Genomic DNA, 20,093 nt, shown 5'->3' with positions numbered 1-20,093 from the left:
CTTCACCTCAGTCCATCTTAAATGAGCTTGGGCCCAGAGAAGGCACTGGCGTTTCTGAATCTTGTTTTTATAAATTGTTTTCTTTGTATGGTAGAGTTTTAACTTGCATTTGTGGATGCAGCAACAAACTGTATGTATAGACAATGGTTTTCTGAAGTGTTCCTGAGCCCATGCAGTGATTCGAACTATAGAAATGTGTTTTTAATGCAGTGCCATCTGAGATTTCTCCGGATTCTCTGAATCTTTTAATGATATTATGTACCATTTATGATGAGATCCCCAAACTCTTTGCAATTTTACGTTGAGAAACGTTATTCTTAATTTGTTGCACTATTTGCTAATGCAGGCTTTCACAGAGTGTTGAAACCCATCCCCAATTCTGACAGACCCATCCTCTCTAGGATGCTCTTTTAATACCCAATCATGTTACTGACATGTTGCACATTATCCTAATAAGTTGTGAAATGTTTTCGACCAGGTTCTTTTTTTAGCATTACACAACTTCTATCTTTTATTGCCGCTGTCCCAGCTTTTTTTAAACATGTTGCTGGCATCAAATTCAAAGAGGGCATAGTGACCAGTGACCAGTATGAGGGGATGTGAGAGCGATAACACCAAATTTAACACACCTGCTCCCCATTCCCACCTGAGACTTTGTAACACTAACGAGTCACATGACACTGGGGAGGGAAAATGGCTAATTGGGCCCAATTTGGACATTTTCACTTAGGGGTGTACTCACTTTTGTTGCCAGTGGTTTAGACATTAAGCGGGACCATTAGCCCATTATGCTCCAGAGTCGACGTATATTAAAGACAAAATGACAGAAGAAGCTTGTCAATCTGCACTTTAACCCCAAAGTCAGTGGGTAATTTTAAATCTTAGACGCTCACCACCAATTGTATATAATTGTCAACTTTGTAAATCTACAGTGTAAACATAATGTTTTCTGTCTCTCTATAATGTCTCACCACTAGCAGTGCATTTACACCAAACACATTTTTGAGTAAGTCAGACTTGTTCCGGCAGGGCTGCCCTTCGTAATTTTTACGGACAGAATTTCTAGGCGCAGCCAGGGGCCGGAGGGTGTCAGGTTTGGGAACCACACGATTTCGTCTCTGCTCTTTGCGCATGATGTTGTCGTGTTGGCCCCTTCAAACCAGGACCTTCAGCATGCACTGGGACGGTTTGCAGCCGAGTGTGAAGCGGTTGGAATTAAAATCAGTGCCTCCAAATCCGAGGCCATGGTCCTCAGTCGGAAAAGGGTGGCTTGCCCACTTCAGGTTGGTGGAGAGTTCTTGCCTCAAGTGGAGGCGTTTAAGTATCTAGGGGTCTTGTTCACGAGTGAGGGAAGGATGAAACAGGAGATTGACAGACGGAACGGTGCAGCTTCTGCAGTAATGTGGTCGATGTATCGGTCTGTCGTGGTGAAGAAAGAACTGAGCCGCAAGGCGATGCTCTAGATTTACTGATCAATCTATGTTCCTAATCTCACCTATGGTCACGAGCTTTGGGTCATGACCAAAAGGACAAGATTCCGGATACAGGCGGCCGAAATGAGCTTTCTCTGCAGGGTGGCTGGGCGATCCCTTAGAGATAGGGTGAGAAGCTCGGTCACCCAGGAGGAGCTCAGAGTAGAGCCGCTGCTCCTCCACATCGAGAGGGGTCAGCTGAGGTGGCTTGGGCATCTGTTCCGGATGCCTCCTGAACGCCTTCCTGGGAAGGTGTTCCGGGCCTGTCCCACCGGGAGGAGACCCCGGGGAAGACCTAGGACACACTGGAGGGACTATGTCTCCCGGCTGGCCTGGGAACGCCTTGGTGTCCCCCCGGAAGAACTGGAGGAAGTGTCTAGGGAGAGGGCAGTCGGGGCATCTCTGCTTAGACTGCTGCCCCCGCGACCCGGCCCCGGATAAGCGGGGTATGTATAAATGTACATGCGCCTAATTTCTGCTGACCTAAACCTCATCATCATCATCATCATCATCATCATCATATCAACATATCAACTCCAGCTACACAAAAACAACATGCCAACATTCTTTCATTTATCAAAACCACTGGATGCCTTAACACACTCTCATACATCAACAAAGCATCAAACACATATACCAACCTGGATAATTATGGCTTGTGCACAGTAGCAGGTATGTGGGAGAACCAGTTATTGATGACTACAGTGACAAAGTCTCAAGGTTTGCTGCTAAAATGCTCCATTAAGTTAGATGTAATTTGATCTCAAAACCACACCTGCTGATTACCCTGTTCCTACCTGTATATGTTTTGAACTGTATTTACTTTCATTTCATTGGTTTATATTATACATACTTTTTAAATTACATTATGTGGTTTTTGTGAACTGTTTTGCATTTAAATGGCTTCGGGCCAGGTCGTCCACAAAAATAAGAAGTGATTTAACTTAAACCAGATTTTGTTGATTCTACACCTTTTCTGGGCATGTAGAGCCACTATAACACAAATATAGTGTATGGGCAAATGTGTCTATGATCTGAAATGGGAGTACTATTATCTATATTCTACGTTATGTGTTTTTCTGTTTTAGAGGCACCTTCAGACAGCCTCCTTCCACAACAACACTGTCAACATACAGGTAGCTAGAACCAGCAAGACAAGTTTGGGCTGTTATAGAAAAACCTGTACTAGAAAATCCATTCTCACCCTTTTCTCTAACCCAAAACCAGGAAGAAAGGAGAACATCTTTGTTTTTTGAAGGATTTTTATCTTCTTTAACAAAGAAACAAAAACAAGAAAGCAAATGGAGATTCTGGGTTGTGTGACACATTTTGTTTCCTTGAGTAAAAGATACTGAATTCATAACGCTTGCGGTATGAAGTTCTACCCATGACAGTCCAGGAAGGCAAGCTAAGCATCTTGGTTATGTTATGCAATGCTCCAAGCAACAGGATTGGCAATTTGACCAGCTCCACACCAGAGCCTCTGTGCAGATGACACTTGGACCTTCAGGCACAACCCCAGTTATGGGTAACCAACACTTTAAAACTACAACCACAAATACAGGTTCAGTTTTCCAAGGTAAACGACTCAATTGTACCTACAAAGAGGATCCATGAACGTTTATGCAGTCGTTAAAGTGTTTTTTTACCTGTGAGACGTTTTTGGTGGAATGCATGAAAGCTGAATGTATTTCTGAACGGTTTTACAACCTCCAAGACATGTACATGTAGCTTGTAATCGACCTGTTAGAGACACCAGTGAGGAGATCGTAAAGTGGTGAAACATATATCACCTTTGAAATGTAGGAGTATCTTAGAAATGTCATGGTTTTCAAAAGAAAAACAAATTGTTGGGCCATTTGAAATAAATAACTTACTTCTGAAAGAAGCTGAAGGTTCTAGCCAGAATCAAACGAGCAGTGGGAGCTGTTGTGGGAGCAGCTTGACCGTATGCTACGTAAGAAGTGCCCATCAAGCCAATCCAACTTGTGGGTCAATGGTGTAGACATATAGACCACTCTAGGCGATGAACCATTTCTTTGTACAAAAAAGGTAGCGTGCACAGGCAACATGTGGTTTCAATGATGGCTCCCCTTTTGGTAACGTTAATAAGAGTTAAAAAAATGTGTGGGCGTGGTTGAGGGGAATTTCTTATCATGACATGAATACTGCCTAGGAAAACTGAGCTGTAAATTACCAATTTTGAGAGCATCGATATCCAATCTAAAATACTTCTAAAAGTATGATGTTAGTGCCCAAGAATATGCTTATAATGCCGGCTAAAGAATTCAGAGTAATGGTTTATTGTTGGACAATGGTATATATGTTAGCCAAACTGTTTCTAATTTGCATATGATTTATGTGTTCTCCGATTGGCTAAATCAACCTTTCTTGTCAGCAAGACAGCTAAAGAACTGACCTATAAATCCTGTCAACTGAGGGGATCTCAGTGGATCACTGACTTCCTGACCAACATCAACGAAACATGAGGACATGGGTAAGCACAGTTCAGGCCCTATACCTGCCTGCTGCAGATGTCGTTAATACAATGCACAGTCTGAAGGAAGCATAACCATGTCATACATACATATCCCGCTCATATCCTGCGCTATCCTATATAATCACCACCCATTTCCAGTAACCTATTGTAGATACTTTCTTCTGGACATTTTGTCTTTCATTGTTGTTTACCGCAAACCATCAGCGTTATCACTTAGTACAATTCTGAATGTTTAAATGTCCTTGAAGCAGAAAAAAATTAAATAGATTCACTCTTGCATCATCCATCGTTTTACCTCACCTCTTGGTGCTACAAATCCTTGTGTCTACTATAGCATACATGTGTCCTTCTGGTGTTCTCCGTCAGCCAATAAGGTCATGGCAAAACACGTGATTTATTGTGAGCTGCTTCAAATCTGGCAGTAAAATCCTGCCCTATGATTACAGCAGGCAGTCTAAAGGTCAACATTGTTACTGTTGCATTATATTGGCCACTAGCAGCTTGTTGCATCTTTTCAATGTAAACGTAAATAACACATAAAAAACCCAAACAGTTACAAAAATGCACAGAACAAACTGCAAACCCAACAGAAAGGCACGTAACATTAAACAATGACCCACCAGGACCAGGAGACAAGGGCTGAACTAAATACACAGACTAACAAGGAGAACAGCAACAGGTAAGGGGTTAAACACAGGTGGATGGAATGAACTAATTAACTCAAACGTGAACAGGAAAGACCAAACAATGACACGACAAACCAAGGACACACAGAAAACACAGCTGTGACCGTCCCACCCTGACACAAATGAATCACTCTGGAAGCCCCCACCTTAATTTTCATTGGAAAAAAGAAATGTTCACACCACAATTTGCTTAAAGACCAATTGACGACATTCTGACCATATCCTACATATCTCTAAGGCTGAACAGTTCAAACAGGCTGTCATACACAACCTGAGCAAGATCTCCCAGATCTACACACTACAGTGAACCCAAATAATAATCAATGAATATCTTGTATATATAATATTTCATTCAAGTGATTCCAGAGTGAAAGTTGTAAGCGTGTGCTGACTGATTGCACAACTTACTCTTCTAGTCTCGATCCATTTTTAAAGAAGACAGTCTTCTGTGGTTTCTTTAGTATCTGCAATCTAGGACACCATCGAGATTGAAATGCCATGACCTGGTTTAAACCTACTCACCAATCTTCGCTTATTGCATTGTTCTAATTTCAACTCCGACAAGATATGTTGATAACTGTTTGGAACACACTTTAGTAACTATCGCCCTATGAAATAAAGAAACAATGAAGCCTTCTGTGGAACAGGAGCACAGAGGGATCAGGAGGGATAACAGGACAAGCTTTTTGTCATGTCTCAGGGGGCTGTTATCAGGTAGCACAGTCTTTTCTTAAAGTCTGGTGGTTTATAAAAGGGAAAGGGAAGTGTGTGTGTGTGTGTGATGCAATGTTCTTTTTTCCTAAGGAGGAGTGTATATAAAGAGGACGGACCATGCAGGTGACTTTACTGACTCATTTAAGTCACACCTTCTGGGAGAAAGCGATAGGAAATTAATTCAGTTGGTTTAGCATAGTAGAACCTCTGGTGAGTTTATTGTATATCAGATATTAAATATTAGCCAGTTCACAGACGCCAGTGCATTAGTGACTAGGTGAGTAAAGTGCCTCAACGATTCCGGAATAACCTGAAATCAGTTCAGTTATCAGAAGGTGTGAACCTGAAAAAAAAAGTACAGCAGGTGAGACATTCGTCAGGTCATTTAAATCGGAAGAGGGTAGATTCAGACAGTTTGCAATTCAGGTAACCAGTTTCAAACTGACTGAATGACTGGGTGAACAATTGAAGAGGGATTCATACAGAGACTGAGGAACTAGTGGATTCAGATATAGAGACACTGACCTGTTGCACTCCAGGTGAAGCAGTACCAGTATGCACAGCTCTTCAAACGTGGTCCAGTGCCTGCTGCTGATCCTCCTTCTAGCCGTGAAGGGTCAGGACGGTGCAAGGTCAAGCTGTTCGAAAGATGATATCTCTGTCTGTGTGGATATGGTGAAACTGCAGCGGCTGATCCAGAATGTCCAGAAAGTCTTTGTAAGTACTTCCTATCTGTAGTGATGCTGAGGATTTGTTGTGTTAACTGTAAATGTGTATAACAACACACCGTTTTACAGCATTGTGAAATGGGACAACTTTATTAATAATTTTGTATGAACAGATGGTAATAGGCCAGTTTCAGTGTGTCTACCATGACGACAACCTTACGTTTCTAAAAGAGGTTTTGGTAACTTTGCAATGCTTGACCTGGACAGGATTGGACAGTCTAATTAGAAGCAGGGAAGAGGTTTATGCAGCGCAGACTGTGGTGGATAGAAGAAAGTGATTCCCATACAAAAACATTGATCTGAAAAATGTTATTTATTTATTATGTCAGGACCGTGAAGTGGCTGCCGAATTCCGAAAACAACTAGAAATGTCAGGTTTAAAAGAAGAGACTGCTAATTGCTACCTCCAATTCATATCAGCTGGTAGCATAGCTAGGACACAGAAATCTGTAGTGGTCAGTCCACATTTTAGAACATCAAAATAGTGTGAAATACACATAAAGAAAATAACATTTTACCAGTGGCCGGCGAGTAACTGGGAGATCCTTCCTTTCCCCCACACACTACCATGACATTTCCATGGTTTGGGTCTATTTCCATTGACCTCTCTATCGCATGTGTTGCATGAGTTCCTTCGCTGCATGTAGAATCAAGTTGGTGCACCCACGTGTTCACAGCGCTGGCACTCAAAAGGATTAGGAACACCTCTGTCAGGTCCAATCAAAGCTCTGTGCATGTGTATGTGTCAATAGCATGGGCCTGATGCTGTGTACCCACCTTTCCACAGAACACGACTCATGATGAAAGGATCCTGCTTCAGGCAGTCACCTTCGACAAGATCAAGAAGCACAAGACGGTAGGGGAGATCTGGATTACCAGCTTACAGTAGTTCCCACTCATGCCAAGAGGGTCGTTCCTGTATCCAAATACTGGTGTTCCAGAATTTGACTCAAACATATTGACGAGAAATTATAAACATAACCCAAAACTGATGGCCTAATGTTTGGTTTATTTCTTTATTGTCATGAAGGGCCTGTTGTGCCCACTTTTTCAAATCAATATAAAAAAAATGAAATGATATGGAATGCATACAGTGCTCCCAAAAAGGGCTTATCATGCCATAAGCTGTAAGGATGTAAAGGTCTGATGTTTACTTTATTTTGGCAAGTTCTGAAACGATGCAAAAGGTTTTTTGCCAGACCGCGTAAGCGGAGACGGCCAAGAAAAGCGAATGTTTCTTACTGAGTGATTAAGAGAGTGAGTGACCAACCCACTGAACATTGTTAAATAGCGTAGTGGTTAGAGACGCAGACCTGCAACGAACAGGTCCCGCGTTCGGATCTTGTCACAGTCAAACCAAATTATGCATTAGGATTTGTTCTGACAAAAACCTCATTTGGATTTGATAGACAAAAACTTTGCTGGCTAAAACATTCAGTAGCTGCGTTATAGTAAGCCTAAAATAAAACTGTTTATATTGCAACTATTTCTGGTGGATTTTTTAAGTACGAATCTCTGCATGCTTTTTGGGGAATTATAAGCTACATCAAAACCCCTTGGGCAGTAAATAAGTATGGGTTTCCACTATTCTCTTGTCTTTTCGTTGTCACCTATATTGATAGTTATTGTATCAATGTCATTCACAAATTAAATTAAAACTAACGTTTTTGTGCCATGAAAATAAACAGCTTTGGCAGTGTAAAGTTCATATTCAGGCTCGCTAGAAATTCGTATGACTATTCCATGTAGTAAGTTAGACACTAGTAAGCCTATTACTAGCTAATAAGCTGTTAAAACAGGGGGGAAACATAGACCACTGTGGTGTTGTGGTTAAAGACACAGTCACTTGTGGTTGACCTGGGTTCAAATCCAGTGAGGGCAACAATGTTTAAATTGCAGGCTGGCTGAACTAGGTTTGCCTGTTTCCTTTTCTGGTTGTAATATCTCTGTCAGATATTGTGGGGTAGGAAACATTTTCACTCACTAAAGTAACAACGCTTTGCAGTGGAAGACAGAAATATAGTTTTTTTGACAATGTAAAACTATATTAAAATTTCAGGGATTTTTATACAATGTTTTACCTGAGTTTTTTTTAATCTTTGCAACGAACCACAATGGACTAGTGTCAATGACATGAAGAGGAACAACTGAGCCAAGCAATGCTAGCTAACATGAGCTTATGTAAACTGTGCTGTTGTGTTTGCCCCATCCTGCGGCCTTTATCGCCTCTGGGTTATTGGACTTTGTCTATTGTACTGTGGATATTTGTACAATATTACAGGAATATACATACTTTGGATTTTGAATATGCCTATCTTCCTGCTGACAAAAGTGCTTTACGGGAAAGCAGAAGAACCTAGAAGCTACACTAGCTAGATCCTTCTTGCGTTGCGATCAGTAGTCACTTGTCAAGGAATGCTTCCTTTGAAATACACGATACCTGCTGTAGATCCTCATTCAAGCATAACACTACAGCTACACTTCACACGTCGCATTGCCTTTTCCTCAGCATCATGTCAATGTGACATCTTATCTGCCACACAAGAAAACCTACAGAAATCTACCCAGATTCACAAAACAGAAAAAAAATATTGAGTCAGATATCAAAACGTGAACCTCAGAGATTCTTGAACTTGGACCTTGACACTGGAGCAAAATAACAGTTTACATTAATTTCCAAGGAAGCATCCCCTTGATGGATGATGGTTGATGGGGATGTCAGTGCTTGATTCCCATGGTGCAGCAGGGATGATAAATTGCTTAATGCAGGCCACCCTGACGATGCTCCATGTATAGCTTGACCTGTAACTGTCTTCAGCTACACTCATCCAAAAATATTTAGGAGTAGGAGTCCCCTTTTGGAGTCTTACATGTGGTTCTGTTTTACCATACTACCAAGAAGACAGATAACAGCCAGATTGTTGCCATGTCCACACAACCTACCTCTTCCCCAGTGACTGGTTCCACTTGCCCCCGCCCCTGAATTCCCCTCCACTCCCCTCCTGGTTATCTTCTGCACCCAGCGAAGCCACACCTCTCACTAAACTTCTCTAGAACTTTCAGATCATATAGGCTGTAACAATCTTCAGACACTGGGTTGTGTGTTTGGCCAGTGAAAGAGAAGGCTTTGTTGGTTTGTGCAAGCTCTGGGCCTATTTTAAAAAGCAGTTCAGAACAGTACTGATTTTTGGATCAGAGTTCTGTTTTAGACCATTTATAATATGAATATTATTACCAGGGGGTTCTTGGATCTGCAAGCCTACTGATATGCTTTGTGTACACAGGCCCTGAGGTCTTGCAGAATCTGAGACCGTTTTTGAGGAAACTCGGTTTACTTGTTCACTTCGAAGATATGTGTTTAGTGAGGAGGTTTCATCAAAACAGTCTCCATTGTGCTTGCCTCTGCAACACTATAGCCTTTCCCCTCCTTTCTTTCCATTCTGTAGTATCACGGCTGTGTCCTGCTGAAAATCCTGGACTTCTATGAGCAGGTTCTCCAAAGACAAGACGTAGATTATACTCACCTGCGGGGACTCCTGGATGAAGTCAAGGACTGTGTTCCAAGGGTAAGCCTCTCAAACATCTTATCGACATTTTATCAACATTTTATCAACATCTTATCAATTTGTAATCAACATTTAATCAAAAAATGTTCATATTTTACATTTTATCAAAATGTTATCTATTTATGAACAGCTGATATAAAAAGGGCTGTTTATCATAACATTTGACAATTGATTGATTGGTTGATTTGTTAATTACATTTATTGATTGGTTGAGTAAATTGACTGATCGATATGCTTACATCAGAACAAGACCTGTAAAATCCTGTACCATCAAGCAGCTGAGAAGAGAGTGAACAAGGTACAATAAATTAAGGACAATTCACACAAAAAAGCCATTCAGTACAAATTAACATTCAGCAACATATTCAAATAAATTGCTAATCAACGTTAACCCTAATATGTCGGATTTCTGTTTATTCTCCAGGCGAAGATAGACCAAGACCTGGAGTTGCTGTCGAAGGACATAACCATTCTACAGCTGCAGAAACTGCAGGCAGCCAGAAAAAAGGTTTGTTCCACATGAACACTTTCGGTACCGAGAAAAACATTGACAGCTTTCAAGATGCTGTCAATCACATTGTTATTTCTAGCAAGGCTGCGAAGCGTACGCCATTGACCCGCCTCAACGCCTCCGGAGTCCACCGGTTAATCGGGTGCGTGTGTGTGTGCGTGTTTGCGGTTGTGCAGGTGGTTAGGAAGTCTGAAAAGGCAACGCTGGACAAGGCCATGGCAGAGTTACAGCAGCTGGATGAGTACATCACAGGGAAGGGCCTCCGGAAGGGGAGAATGAGCTCCTAATCCGACCGGTGGTGACGAAGCACTTGGGACACTTTCCGAGTACATTTCAGAAACGTGTAGTCCTATCATCAACCGAAAACCTGCGTACACACTCGTGCATCGGGTTACCGTGACGTAGCCTACGCACAGCCACGCGTTGTCGTGACTACGTACTGTGGCCCGGCATACTGCTTTGTTTGTCGGCTTTGCTGTCTTTTTGACCGTTTTGCTTGTTTCTGTGTTGTTTTTGTTTTTTCAATGTTCCGATATTTCAGTGAGAAATTTGGTATTTGTTTTATTTGCTTCGGGTAACATTTAACATTTTTATTGACTCGACATTTAATGTTGAATTTTAGGACTATAATATAGAAAACGTATTTCCTTTAGCAACTGTTAGGTATGGAGCCCTGGAGGTGACATTCAATTAGATATTTTTTTTATAAAACGTGCTCTTTTTTTTTAAACGTGCTTGCGTGTAGGCTACTATGCATAGGATGCACTTATTTGGTGTTTTGCTTTTCTACAGAAATATGTTACTTTTTATTTAAGGTAAGTGAAAGCACACAGAAAACACGTGTTTTCTCAAGATATCTGTACTTTCAGTGAAAGATTCATGCTGTAAATTGTAAATGCAGGCCTTCAGCTATAGATTAAGCATGCCAGCATATCAATGTATGTTTTGTTTTTCTATGAAAACCCTTGTCTGCAAAAATATACTGAGCCTGATTAATGTATTACCTCTGCTTTGTAATGTGTGCATTTATATATATATATATATATATATATATATATATATATATATATATATATTTAGTGGGGAGAACAAGTATTAGATACACTGCCGATTTTGCAGGCTTTCCCACTTACAAAGCATGTCTGTCATTTTTATCATAGGTACACTTCAACTGTGAGAGACGGAATCTAAAACAAAAATCCAGAAAATCACATTGTATGATTTTTAAGTAATTAATTTGCAATTTATTGCATGACATAAGTATTTGATACATCAGAAAAGCAGAACATAATATTTGATACAGAAACGTTTGTTTGCAATTACAGAGATCATACGTTTCCTGTAGTTCTTGACCAGGTTTGCACACACTGCAGCAGGGATTTTGGCCCACTCCTCCATACAGACCTTCTCCAGATCCTTCAGGTTTCGAGGCTGTCGCTGGGCAATACAGACTTTCAGCTCCCTCCAAAGATTTTCTATTGGGTTCAGGTCTGGAGACTGGCTAGGCCACTCCAGGACCTTGAGATGCTTCTTACGGAGCCACTCTTTAGTTGTTCTGGCTGTGTTTTTCTGGTCGTTGTCATGCTGGAAGACCCAGCCACGACCCATCTTCAATGCTCTTACTGAGGGAAGGAGGTTGTTGGACAAGATCTCGCAATACAATTTCCCCATCCATCCTCCCCTCAATACGGTGCAGTCGTCCTGTCCCCTTTGCAGAAAAGCATCCCCAAAGAATGATGTTTCCACCTGCATGCTTCACGGTTGGGATGGTGTTCTTGGGGTTGTACTCATCCTTCTTCTTCCTCCAAACACGGCGAGTGGAGTTTAGACCAAAAAGCTCTATTTTTGTCTCATCAGACCACATGACCTTCTCCCATTCTTCCTCTGGATCATCCAGATGGTCATTGGCGAACTTCAGACGGGCCTGGACATGTGCTGGCTTGAGCAGGGGGACCTTGCGTGCGCTGCAGGATTTTAATCCATGACGGCGTAGTGTGTTACTAATTGTTTTCTTTGAGACTGTGGTCCCAGCTCTCTTTAGGTCATTGACCAGGTCCTGCTGTGTAGTTCTGGGCTGATCCCTCACCTTCCTCATGATCATTGATGCCCCACGAGGTGAGATCTTGCATGGAGCCCCAGACTCAGGGAGATTGACCGTCATCTTGAACTTCTTCCATTTTCTAATTATTGTGCCAACAGTTGTTGCCTTCTCACCAAGCTGCTTGCTTATTGTCCTGTAGCCCATCCCAACCTTGTGCAGGTCTACAATTTTATATATATACATATATATATGTGACATCTGCAAAACCTTAATATCACATTATCAGTTCATTACCAGTTCATTATCCTCTGACCTGTGGACTTGAGTGAGAGAGGGACAGGATAATGGGGATTCCTGCAAAGTCAACCAACTGTAGGTTTGTCCACACGTGACATTATTATAGAATCTGACAATATGCCTAATATCAAAACTGACAATATGCCTAATGGGTAATGAAACCCAGCACGTTGATCAAATGAATTCATGGCAGGACGAAGAACAGGTGCCCAGACCCAGACCTCTGGGTGGTGATGACTTACTAGTGCCAGTATTTTTTCATTTACAGAGCTTGTTTGTTTTGTACCCTGGTAGTTAATTGCTCTCACCTGGTGTCCCAGGGTGTCAACCAGAAGTGTTTTGGCACTTTCGAGACCGGGAACAGCTCTGCACTGTATAATAAAAACACACCTGTCCAATGAATAAAGGTGAGTAGTGGAACTGATCATACTAGCTCAATACACAGTGACATAGGATGTACCCGAAATATTTCCAGAGACAATGGGCCCCGTTCAATAGGAGTGCACAATATTTGTGCTGCACTTATCTCATGATCTCAACAACAGGTTTTGACTGAGTTGATGCACACTGGCTAGGAATTATTCCCTGTTAGGTTGGAATTTAGACCGGGTCTTTTCTGGACTGTGCAACAGAACAAATGGCACCCCAATCTCTTACGTTGGACCAAATATGTGCGCTATATAGTCCTCGACTCCTCGAACCTTAAATCAAGGTCGAACCTTAAATCAAGGTCGAACCTTAAATCCAAGTGGAGAAGTTTCCTTTGAATAGTTTCCTTGGTCCTAATCCCCCACCGCCAAGGTGAAAGCTATTTCGATCTGTCCCTTAGCAAGACAGTTAACCACCCCCCCCCCCTTGTTAAATAATGTAAAACAAATTATCTGTTCTTTGTCTGAAACCTGTTCCAAACTTGTCCTAGGGTAGGACTGGTTCCAAGATTCTTCAGTCAAAGACTTTCCATTTCTGAGAACTAGTCGGAAGTTCCAATGGGGAATTCCCTGCTCTTTTTTCTTTTTGTTCAGTTCCTCAACATGGCTCAGGTTTGCGATTGTGAGCAGCCAGGATTTGTGTTTATAGACTTTGGACTGGTACGATATCAATATTGACTGGGCAGTGTGTGGTACAACATAGTGAGCCTGCCATCTACAGTACAGAAAAAACATGGTTAGGTTAGTTTGTGTGTGTGCGTGTGTCTTTGTGCATTAATTTGGCGCACGCGCGAGTGCGTGTGTGTTCTCGTGTTGGTTTTCAATTAGTACGTCATCCTTTTGGTAAAAAAAACAACCACATTATCTTATCTGCTCAATCATGAAACAATAGTTCTGAATAACAAGAAATAACAAGAAATGAGGTGGCTAGCCACACTATCCAACCCATTACAAACAACCTCGATGAGATGCAGAAAATCAGTCGAACGTTTGTCGGTCGGCGAGACGCATGTCACGGCCCGGCGGGCAAGCATCGCCCACGTGTTTGGTATCTGTTCAATACCACCACACGATCAGCTGTTACCAGCACTGCTTGTCCAAAACATCCTCCACGGATTCAGGAACACTGGTGAGTTTTAGTCACTGGGTCAGTCACACCAGACTGCCGGTGAAGGCACGCAACTCTACCTTGCGCCGTGGAAATGCGACCGCTGCCTTGCAATGGAAACAATATGATCCAAAACGATTTCTGCATAGATGTCTTTCTGGAGTATTAAAACAGATGTCTTAGATATAATGGGCAAAACTTGCTGAAAATATGTAATTTCAGACAGTGATACACAAATCCTGTAAATACTGCCTGTCAACTTAATTGCAATTTGTAATATTTGTTATGGAAGTCATAACCTTCATATTTAGGTTCCCCAAATGCATTGAACAGACCATTAGATAAGGTGAAAGCTGGCCATTCCATTAGTGCTAGTTACTGTGACAAGGAAGAAACAGGTTGGTTTAAAGTTTACGAGGCGAGAAAACCCCTTCCTCTCTTCTCGTAAGTGTCTTTCAGTCAGGGTTTCCGATAATCACAAGACCACAGATTCAGCTGTGTCCAGACCACAGCAAGATATGGCTGTGCCTTCTCAGTAAGCAACCCAGCCCAAGGCTGCTGGGATGTAGTCTAGGAGGGGCTTTGTAACACTGTTACCTGGGTCTTTTATAATTCTTTTTAATGATAGCGGAGGTATGCTGGAAGCACTACACGTAAAATGCCTTTTGTTTCGTTTAGACTCAGTAAAATTACACAAATCACCTGGAAATGTTTGCTTGCCTATAAACTTGCTTATAGAGCTACAGGAAACGTATCTAAAATGAAACCAACAACGAACGCATGTGAAAACTCCTTGCATCGACACCATCTGCATCGACACTAAACATCTTGTGACAGACTCTAATCGACCAAGGCAGGGTAGACAGGGGGACAGCATTGCAGCTTGGCTTTTCCTAGAATGTCATTCAGTGGCACTTTTGCCAAACTCAAATTGTCTGTTATCTCTTCATGCCTCTACATTGTATCCACATGCATACTGAAAGTGGTGGGCGAGACTAAGTGGGCTGACTGGGCAAAAACAGCACTGCTTAGTGATCAGAACTTGTTATATCAGCTTGTATGTGGGACCAACAAAATAGTTTGTTTTATGTATGCAAATTGTGTGTTATTAAATGCAGAACTGATTTAAGAACAGTGAGTGTGGAAATACACTTTCTTGTGCTTTATTTAGGTGGAATAACCCCCAAGTCAAGTAAAAGAGGTCATAGCAATGGACGGCACTGAATGGTGACAGATCTTATCTACTTCACCCACCAAGCTGCTTTCACAGACCTGAAAAGATAACCATCAGGCGCTAAGAGCAAAGTCAGATTCTTATCGCAAACCCTGGAGCGAAAGTTGTGCAAACGATTCTTACATTCTTTTGAGATACTGTTGTCTTTTACGAGCCAAAGGAGTACTGACATTGTTGATGCCTTGTGTATTCTTTCACGAATGTTGTTGTCTTATAAGGTTCGACACACAGCATCTGCTGAACATGGCTGATGGAGCGTGGAGACCATGTCACATCATTTGTGCGCCGCATTCCAGCGCATGACATTGACCTAATCAATAAATCAATGTGGGCAAAATCCATTTAAATGCAGTACTGGTCCACAACTGCAGATCAGTTAATATTAAAACTGAAATGTGTGACTTAGGCCATGTGAGTAGCATGATATTGATGTATTTCACACAGGGCGGAAAAAGATGATTGACTGGTCTCATTTGAATATGACAAAACAGGGGACGTTCAACCACTGTAGGCCATGACCTTTACCCCCTATTTCGCCCCCTGCTTCCCCCATTTCCCCCGCTAAGGGTAGCATCAGGCATTCTCTGTTGCCTTTCCACAAGCTTTTCACCCATAATGTGTCACTTCCGCGTCGCTGTCAACAGTTGCATTCATAATGTGTGAGCGTGGGAACGCAGGCAGCTCATTGGACCGCTAACTGTTGAAGGACAACGTAAACATTACCCTAACATTTAGCGTTTGATCGGTCTACCGATCCAATATAGGCTCATTTAGGCAATTCCAGTTTTGTTTTAAAGGTTTAAATTTAGTGTACATGTCGCCTGGGTAAATCCGATTCCTTGTGTGTTAACAGAAACATTCCTCCCACCAACCGTGGGTGGCGTTAGACCAGTTTTCATGAATCTGTCGTAATATTATGACCAGGATTAGAAACCCTGTCACAATGACGCAGCTCAGGTACTGACTGTATCACCGAGTCATTTGGGAGCCCTGGGTTCTTGGTTTCAGAGTGGAATGTAATGGCTGCTACTGCATAGCCTTTTTCCCTGCTGATAGGAAATACTGATGAACCATGTCAGAGAGAGAGAGATCACATTCCCTAACCACGTGCACACACTCACACACTCACACACACACACACACACACACAAATTGGAGTTAGTGCGGAACTGTGGGCCCATTCAAATGAGGCGGAGTTCCTCTCAGTCCATAGCCCAGACCTAATTGTCACCAGGTCTTCACTAGCCCACAGGGGTGGCAGTGGTCGAGTAGAAAGAGCCTGGGGATTTCCAGAAACCACATTTACAAGCCACACACTCACCTCAAGGAGACACAGAGAGAGTGTTGGTGGGAGCAGGTGCCTTAAAATATATTCTGCAACGTGTACAATAGGTGCGAGAACATGGGTGGACACTGCCCTCTGGTGTCTCGTCCTCAGAACTACATATTTTCCTTCATAACTGTCAGTCTCTCCAACGCCGGAGCACTTGGTCCACGATACAGTCTTACTACAGATATTGCCTGTAACACTGAAGGGGTGTGCAAAAGAGTGACATGACATTGTCATGATACTGCCATAGCCATGACATGACACATATAAGAATCATTATGAATGTTTATGAATGTTGTCATTAGGTGTCATTCGGTTGATTATCTAGTATAGCCTAAAATTACAGATCTATTTAAAGAGAGATCGCAAAACAAATGAAGATGACGGGTGAAAAGATAATCAGATTAGGTGTACTGTCACCAAAAACATTGGGCTATGCAATATACAGTGAAAAAAATATACAATTAACATATTTAGGTCACTAAGAATACAAATATATGAAGGTGAAGAAGACTTTGGATCAGCGACAGCAGCCGAGCCTAGTACAGATGAAGGAGATTGAGTGAGGGAGATTAACGATATGGCGTCAAGGCAAGGATGGAGGAAAAAATTACGTGACAAGGCTGTAATATATACAGCTTTGTTTCGTTTTTGTGCAAGTCTATATTAATAAGAATATAGCATAACAACGAGAATAGACAACAATAATATTGGCTGCTATATACCTGATGAGTGATTTCATATTTTTAAATAACATGCTAATAGGTCTATGTTAAGAATAAATATATTGCCTTATTATTTTGTTTGATATTAGGGAGGACATTGCAGCCTGCATTAGCTGCTCAGGTGGACATGGACAACAGGGCAGATTTAACACAAGGCAGATTTAATAGTTGTCTTTATCAAGTGTGTAGCCACATATTATATAAAGTATTTCGGTAGAGTGCCAGGGTTGGGGTACCACCTTTGCCTAATTTTGAGCCAGGAAAACCCCTGTGTGTGTGTGTGTGTGTATATATATATATATATATGTATATATGTAGTCTCATTACAATGAGAGTGACATTACGACCTACGCCCCTACAACTCCCATGAGCACTACCTACATGGTCCATTTGTGTTTGGCCTATTGCCTTGCACGCCAGTGACCAACTGTGTGAACTAGACAGGCTACGATGTAGCACTGATAAAGAAATAAAACATAATTTCCCAACAACAAAATGGGGGCTAGTGAAAATGCTAAGTGACTAGTAACTTTGGAAAACCACTAGCCACAATGGCTGGTGAGCCAAAAAGTGAATGTCAAGCGCTGGTTATAACACTGTCAAATGCATTCATAACAGTGTCATGAATATTTTTCTTGACCTCAAGTACAGTGGTCAAATACTGTCAAATAGATGTAATTAAGTCTGTCAAATGCTTTTAAATACCTTAACAAAAGCAATACACTTCCTTTATTGTTTTTGCACAAGAAATGTTTCCTACTTTCAACAATCCTACTTTGGTAACACTTTCCGATAAGGGTACATGAACAACCATTAACAAATGCAGTATTCACCTTGAACAAACATTGATGAACAATGATGAACAAGACATTAGGAAATGGTTAACAATGATAGGCCTTACTTTATTAATGGTTTACAAATGCATTAACAAACAGTGTAGTGTCATTTGTTCATGCTGACACAGGACATAAACTCAAGTCATTATTTTGCAAGAACACAGTACTGTAATTTGTTATGGTTGATACAGGACATCCATTCATGTACAGTACCTAGTTCTTGCATGAACAATAGCCTTAGTAATATAAACTATTCATAATATAATTGAAAACATTGATAAAGTAGGCTAGATAGTGATAGTTTAATAAACTACATTCATGTTAACACAAATAGAACATGGCTGAGCAAGTTAGCAAAGTGCTACCCGGAACTGACAAACACTTGACTGGAGCTAGCATACAGCTAACTGGAGACAGCTAATAACCAACCGGAGCCAGCTAACAACAAGGAACTAGCTAATCGCTACCTCTTACAGCAGTGGCGTCATTAGCCCTGGGCGTCCGGGGCTATAGCCCCGGATCTTTTATGAATAGCCCCGGATCTCAAATAAAAAAAAATATATAATAAAAATGTGCCCCTGATCTATTCATCTATAATTCCGATAATTCCGATTATGACAATGCAGACATGTAGGCCGCAAGTGTGTATATCGAAATTTTTCACTTGTACATTCAAAACCCTGTAATTTATGTCCAGGGCGGGGCAAGGGTGGGCTCAGCCCCGAATGTATTGTGATCCTAGCTACGCCTCTGCCTTACAGTGCAACGATTGCAAAGTTCCTAAACAATACAGTTACAATTATATTAATCCTAGGGATATTGTCAGGAGTGTTGTTTTCGAAAAAAAAAAAATCAGTACAGAACAGTAACAAATTAGTTTTTTCCAAAGGAATGCACCACCGTCACGGCGTAGTTATACAATTACCACACTTTTCCAACCCTCTACATACACTTTAATAGGCAAGTTATGAAACTGTATCGAAAGATCCAGTGTACTTCTGTACTTTACCAACCAGGAAAACAGGATAAATGATGAGAAAGACATGGCTTTTCCTTGAGGAGTTACGAGAACGCGAAGGAGTTTAAATCATTAACAGTCCCAACGCAACACGACCACGTCAAACTGCCCCCTATAGGCCAACCATAGTAAGTGTCCTTCAATATAAAAGTGTCCTTCAAAATTCTATGTCAACCCCAAATACATTTTGTATGTTTCACACCTATTTGAAGACGCAAGTAACCGGTCTACCTTTTAATAATGGTTATCGCACTGTAAACATATTAACAAATTGGATTATGTATATTATCTCTTGAATAATGCATATTACTTAGCTTATTGTTCATGCAAACCACTAGTTACATGAATGGATGTTCTGCATCAACATTAACAAAATCAGTACAAACTATGTTCCTGCAAAAAACTTTTATATTGACATGTTTATTTACATCATGGAAAAGTCTGCACAAGACACCATTATAGTGGTGTATGGCTAACCAGGTGGTGCCACTATCATTTTGAGGTGAATCTTCAGAGACTCAGGCGTGTGATTACCTTTATGACTCCATATTTCCACTTTGTATTTCTGCCATGCATGCTCAATATGCTGAGTATGAGCACCAGACTCAGGATCAGCAAAGTTCCTTTTATGGCAGACAGAATATTGGCTAAATAGTTTCTTAAAGTTTGATAATTAGGCCCATGTTTATGACAGGTTATGTTGTCTTGGTTACTGTCATGTTGTCATAAAAAAAGACACAGACATGTTATGTTGTCTCAGTTAATGTCAAGTTGTCATAACAAAGACATTGGCAGGTTATGTTGTCTCAGTTAATGTCAAGTTGTCATAACAAAGACATTGGCAGGTTATGTTGTCTCAGTTAATGTCAAGTTGTCATAACAAAGACATTGGCAGGTTA

At 41.3% G+C, this 20,093-nt stretch overlaps 1 protein-coding gene across 6 annotated transcripts; it reads left to right on the top strand.

Moving 5' to 3' along the window:
* Positions 1 to 2,725: 2,725 nt before the first annotated feature.
* On the top strand, positions 2,726 to 11,177 carry si:ch211-266a5.12 (uncharacterized protein LOC557488 homolog). Of its 6 annotated transcripts, none has more exons than XM_034287687.1 (8): positions 2,726 to 3,051; positions 3,871 to 3,969; positions 5,912 to 6,089; positions 6,888 to 6,956; positions 9,547 to 9,666; positions 9,911 to 9,964; positions 10,091 to 10,174; positions 10,354 to 11,177. In XM_034287687.1, the coding sequence occupies exons 3-8, from the start codon at positions 5,928 to 5,930 to the stop codon at positions 10,462 to 10,464; spliced, it is 600 nt and encodes a 199-aa protein (XP_034143578.1). In that variant the 5' UTR covers positions 2,726 to 3,051; positions 3,871 to 3,969; positions 5,912 to 5,927; the 3' UTR covers positions 10,465 to 11,177. The 6 variants fall into 6 exon arrangements, with proteins under 6 accessions (XP_034143578.1, XP_034143577.1, XP_034143576.1 ...); XM_034287686.1 differs by having other exon boundaries at positions 3,871 to 5,649; XM_034287685.1 differs by having other exon boundaries at positions 3,871 to 5,736.
* Positions 11,178 to 20,093: the final 8,916 nt, after the last annotated feature.

This window comes from Esox lucius, chromosome 18 (genome assembly GCF_011004845.1).
Source record: "Esox lucius isolate fEsoLuc1 chromosome 18, fEsoLuc1.pri, whole genome shotgun sequence".
NCBI lineage: Eukaryota > Metazoa > Chordata > Actinopteri > Esociformes > Esocidae > Esox > Esox lucius.
This window is presented reverse-complemented; position numbering and strand designations above follow the sequence as displayed.

Coding starts and splice junctions, on each gene's coding strand:
- si:ch211-266a5.12 (XM_034287687.1), top strand. CDS start 5,928: ATGCACAGCTCTTCAAACGTGGTCCAGTGCCTGCTGCTGATCCTCCTT. Junction 6,090..6,887: donor AGAATGTCCAGAAAGTCTTT/GTAAGTACTTCC, acceptor ACCTTTCCACAG/AACACGACTCATGATGAAAG. Junction 6,957..9,546: donor AGATCAAGAAGCACAAGACG/GTAGGGGAGATC, acceptor TCCATTCTGTAG/TATCACGGCTGTGTCCTGCT.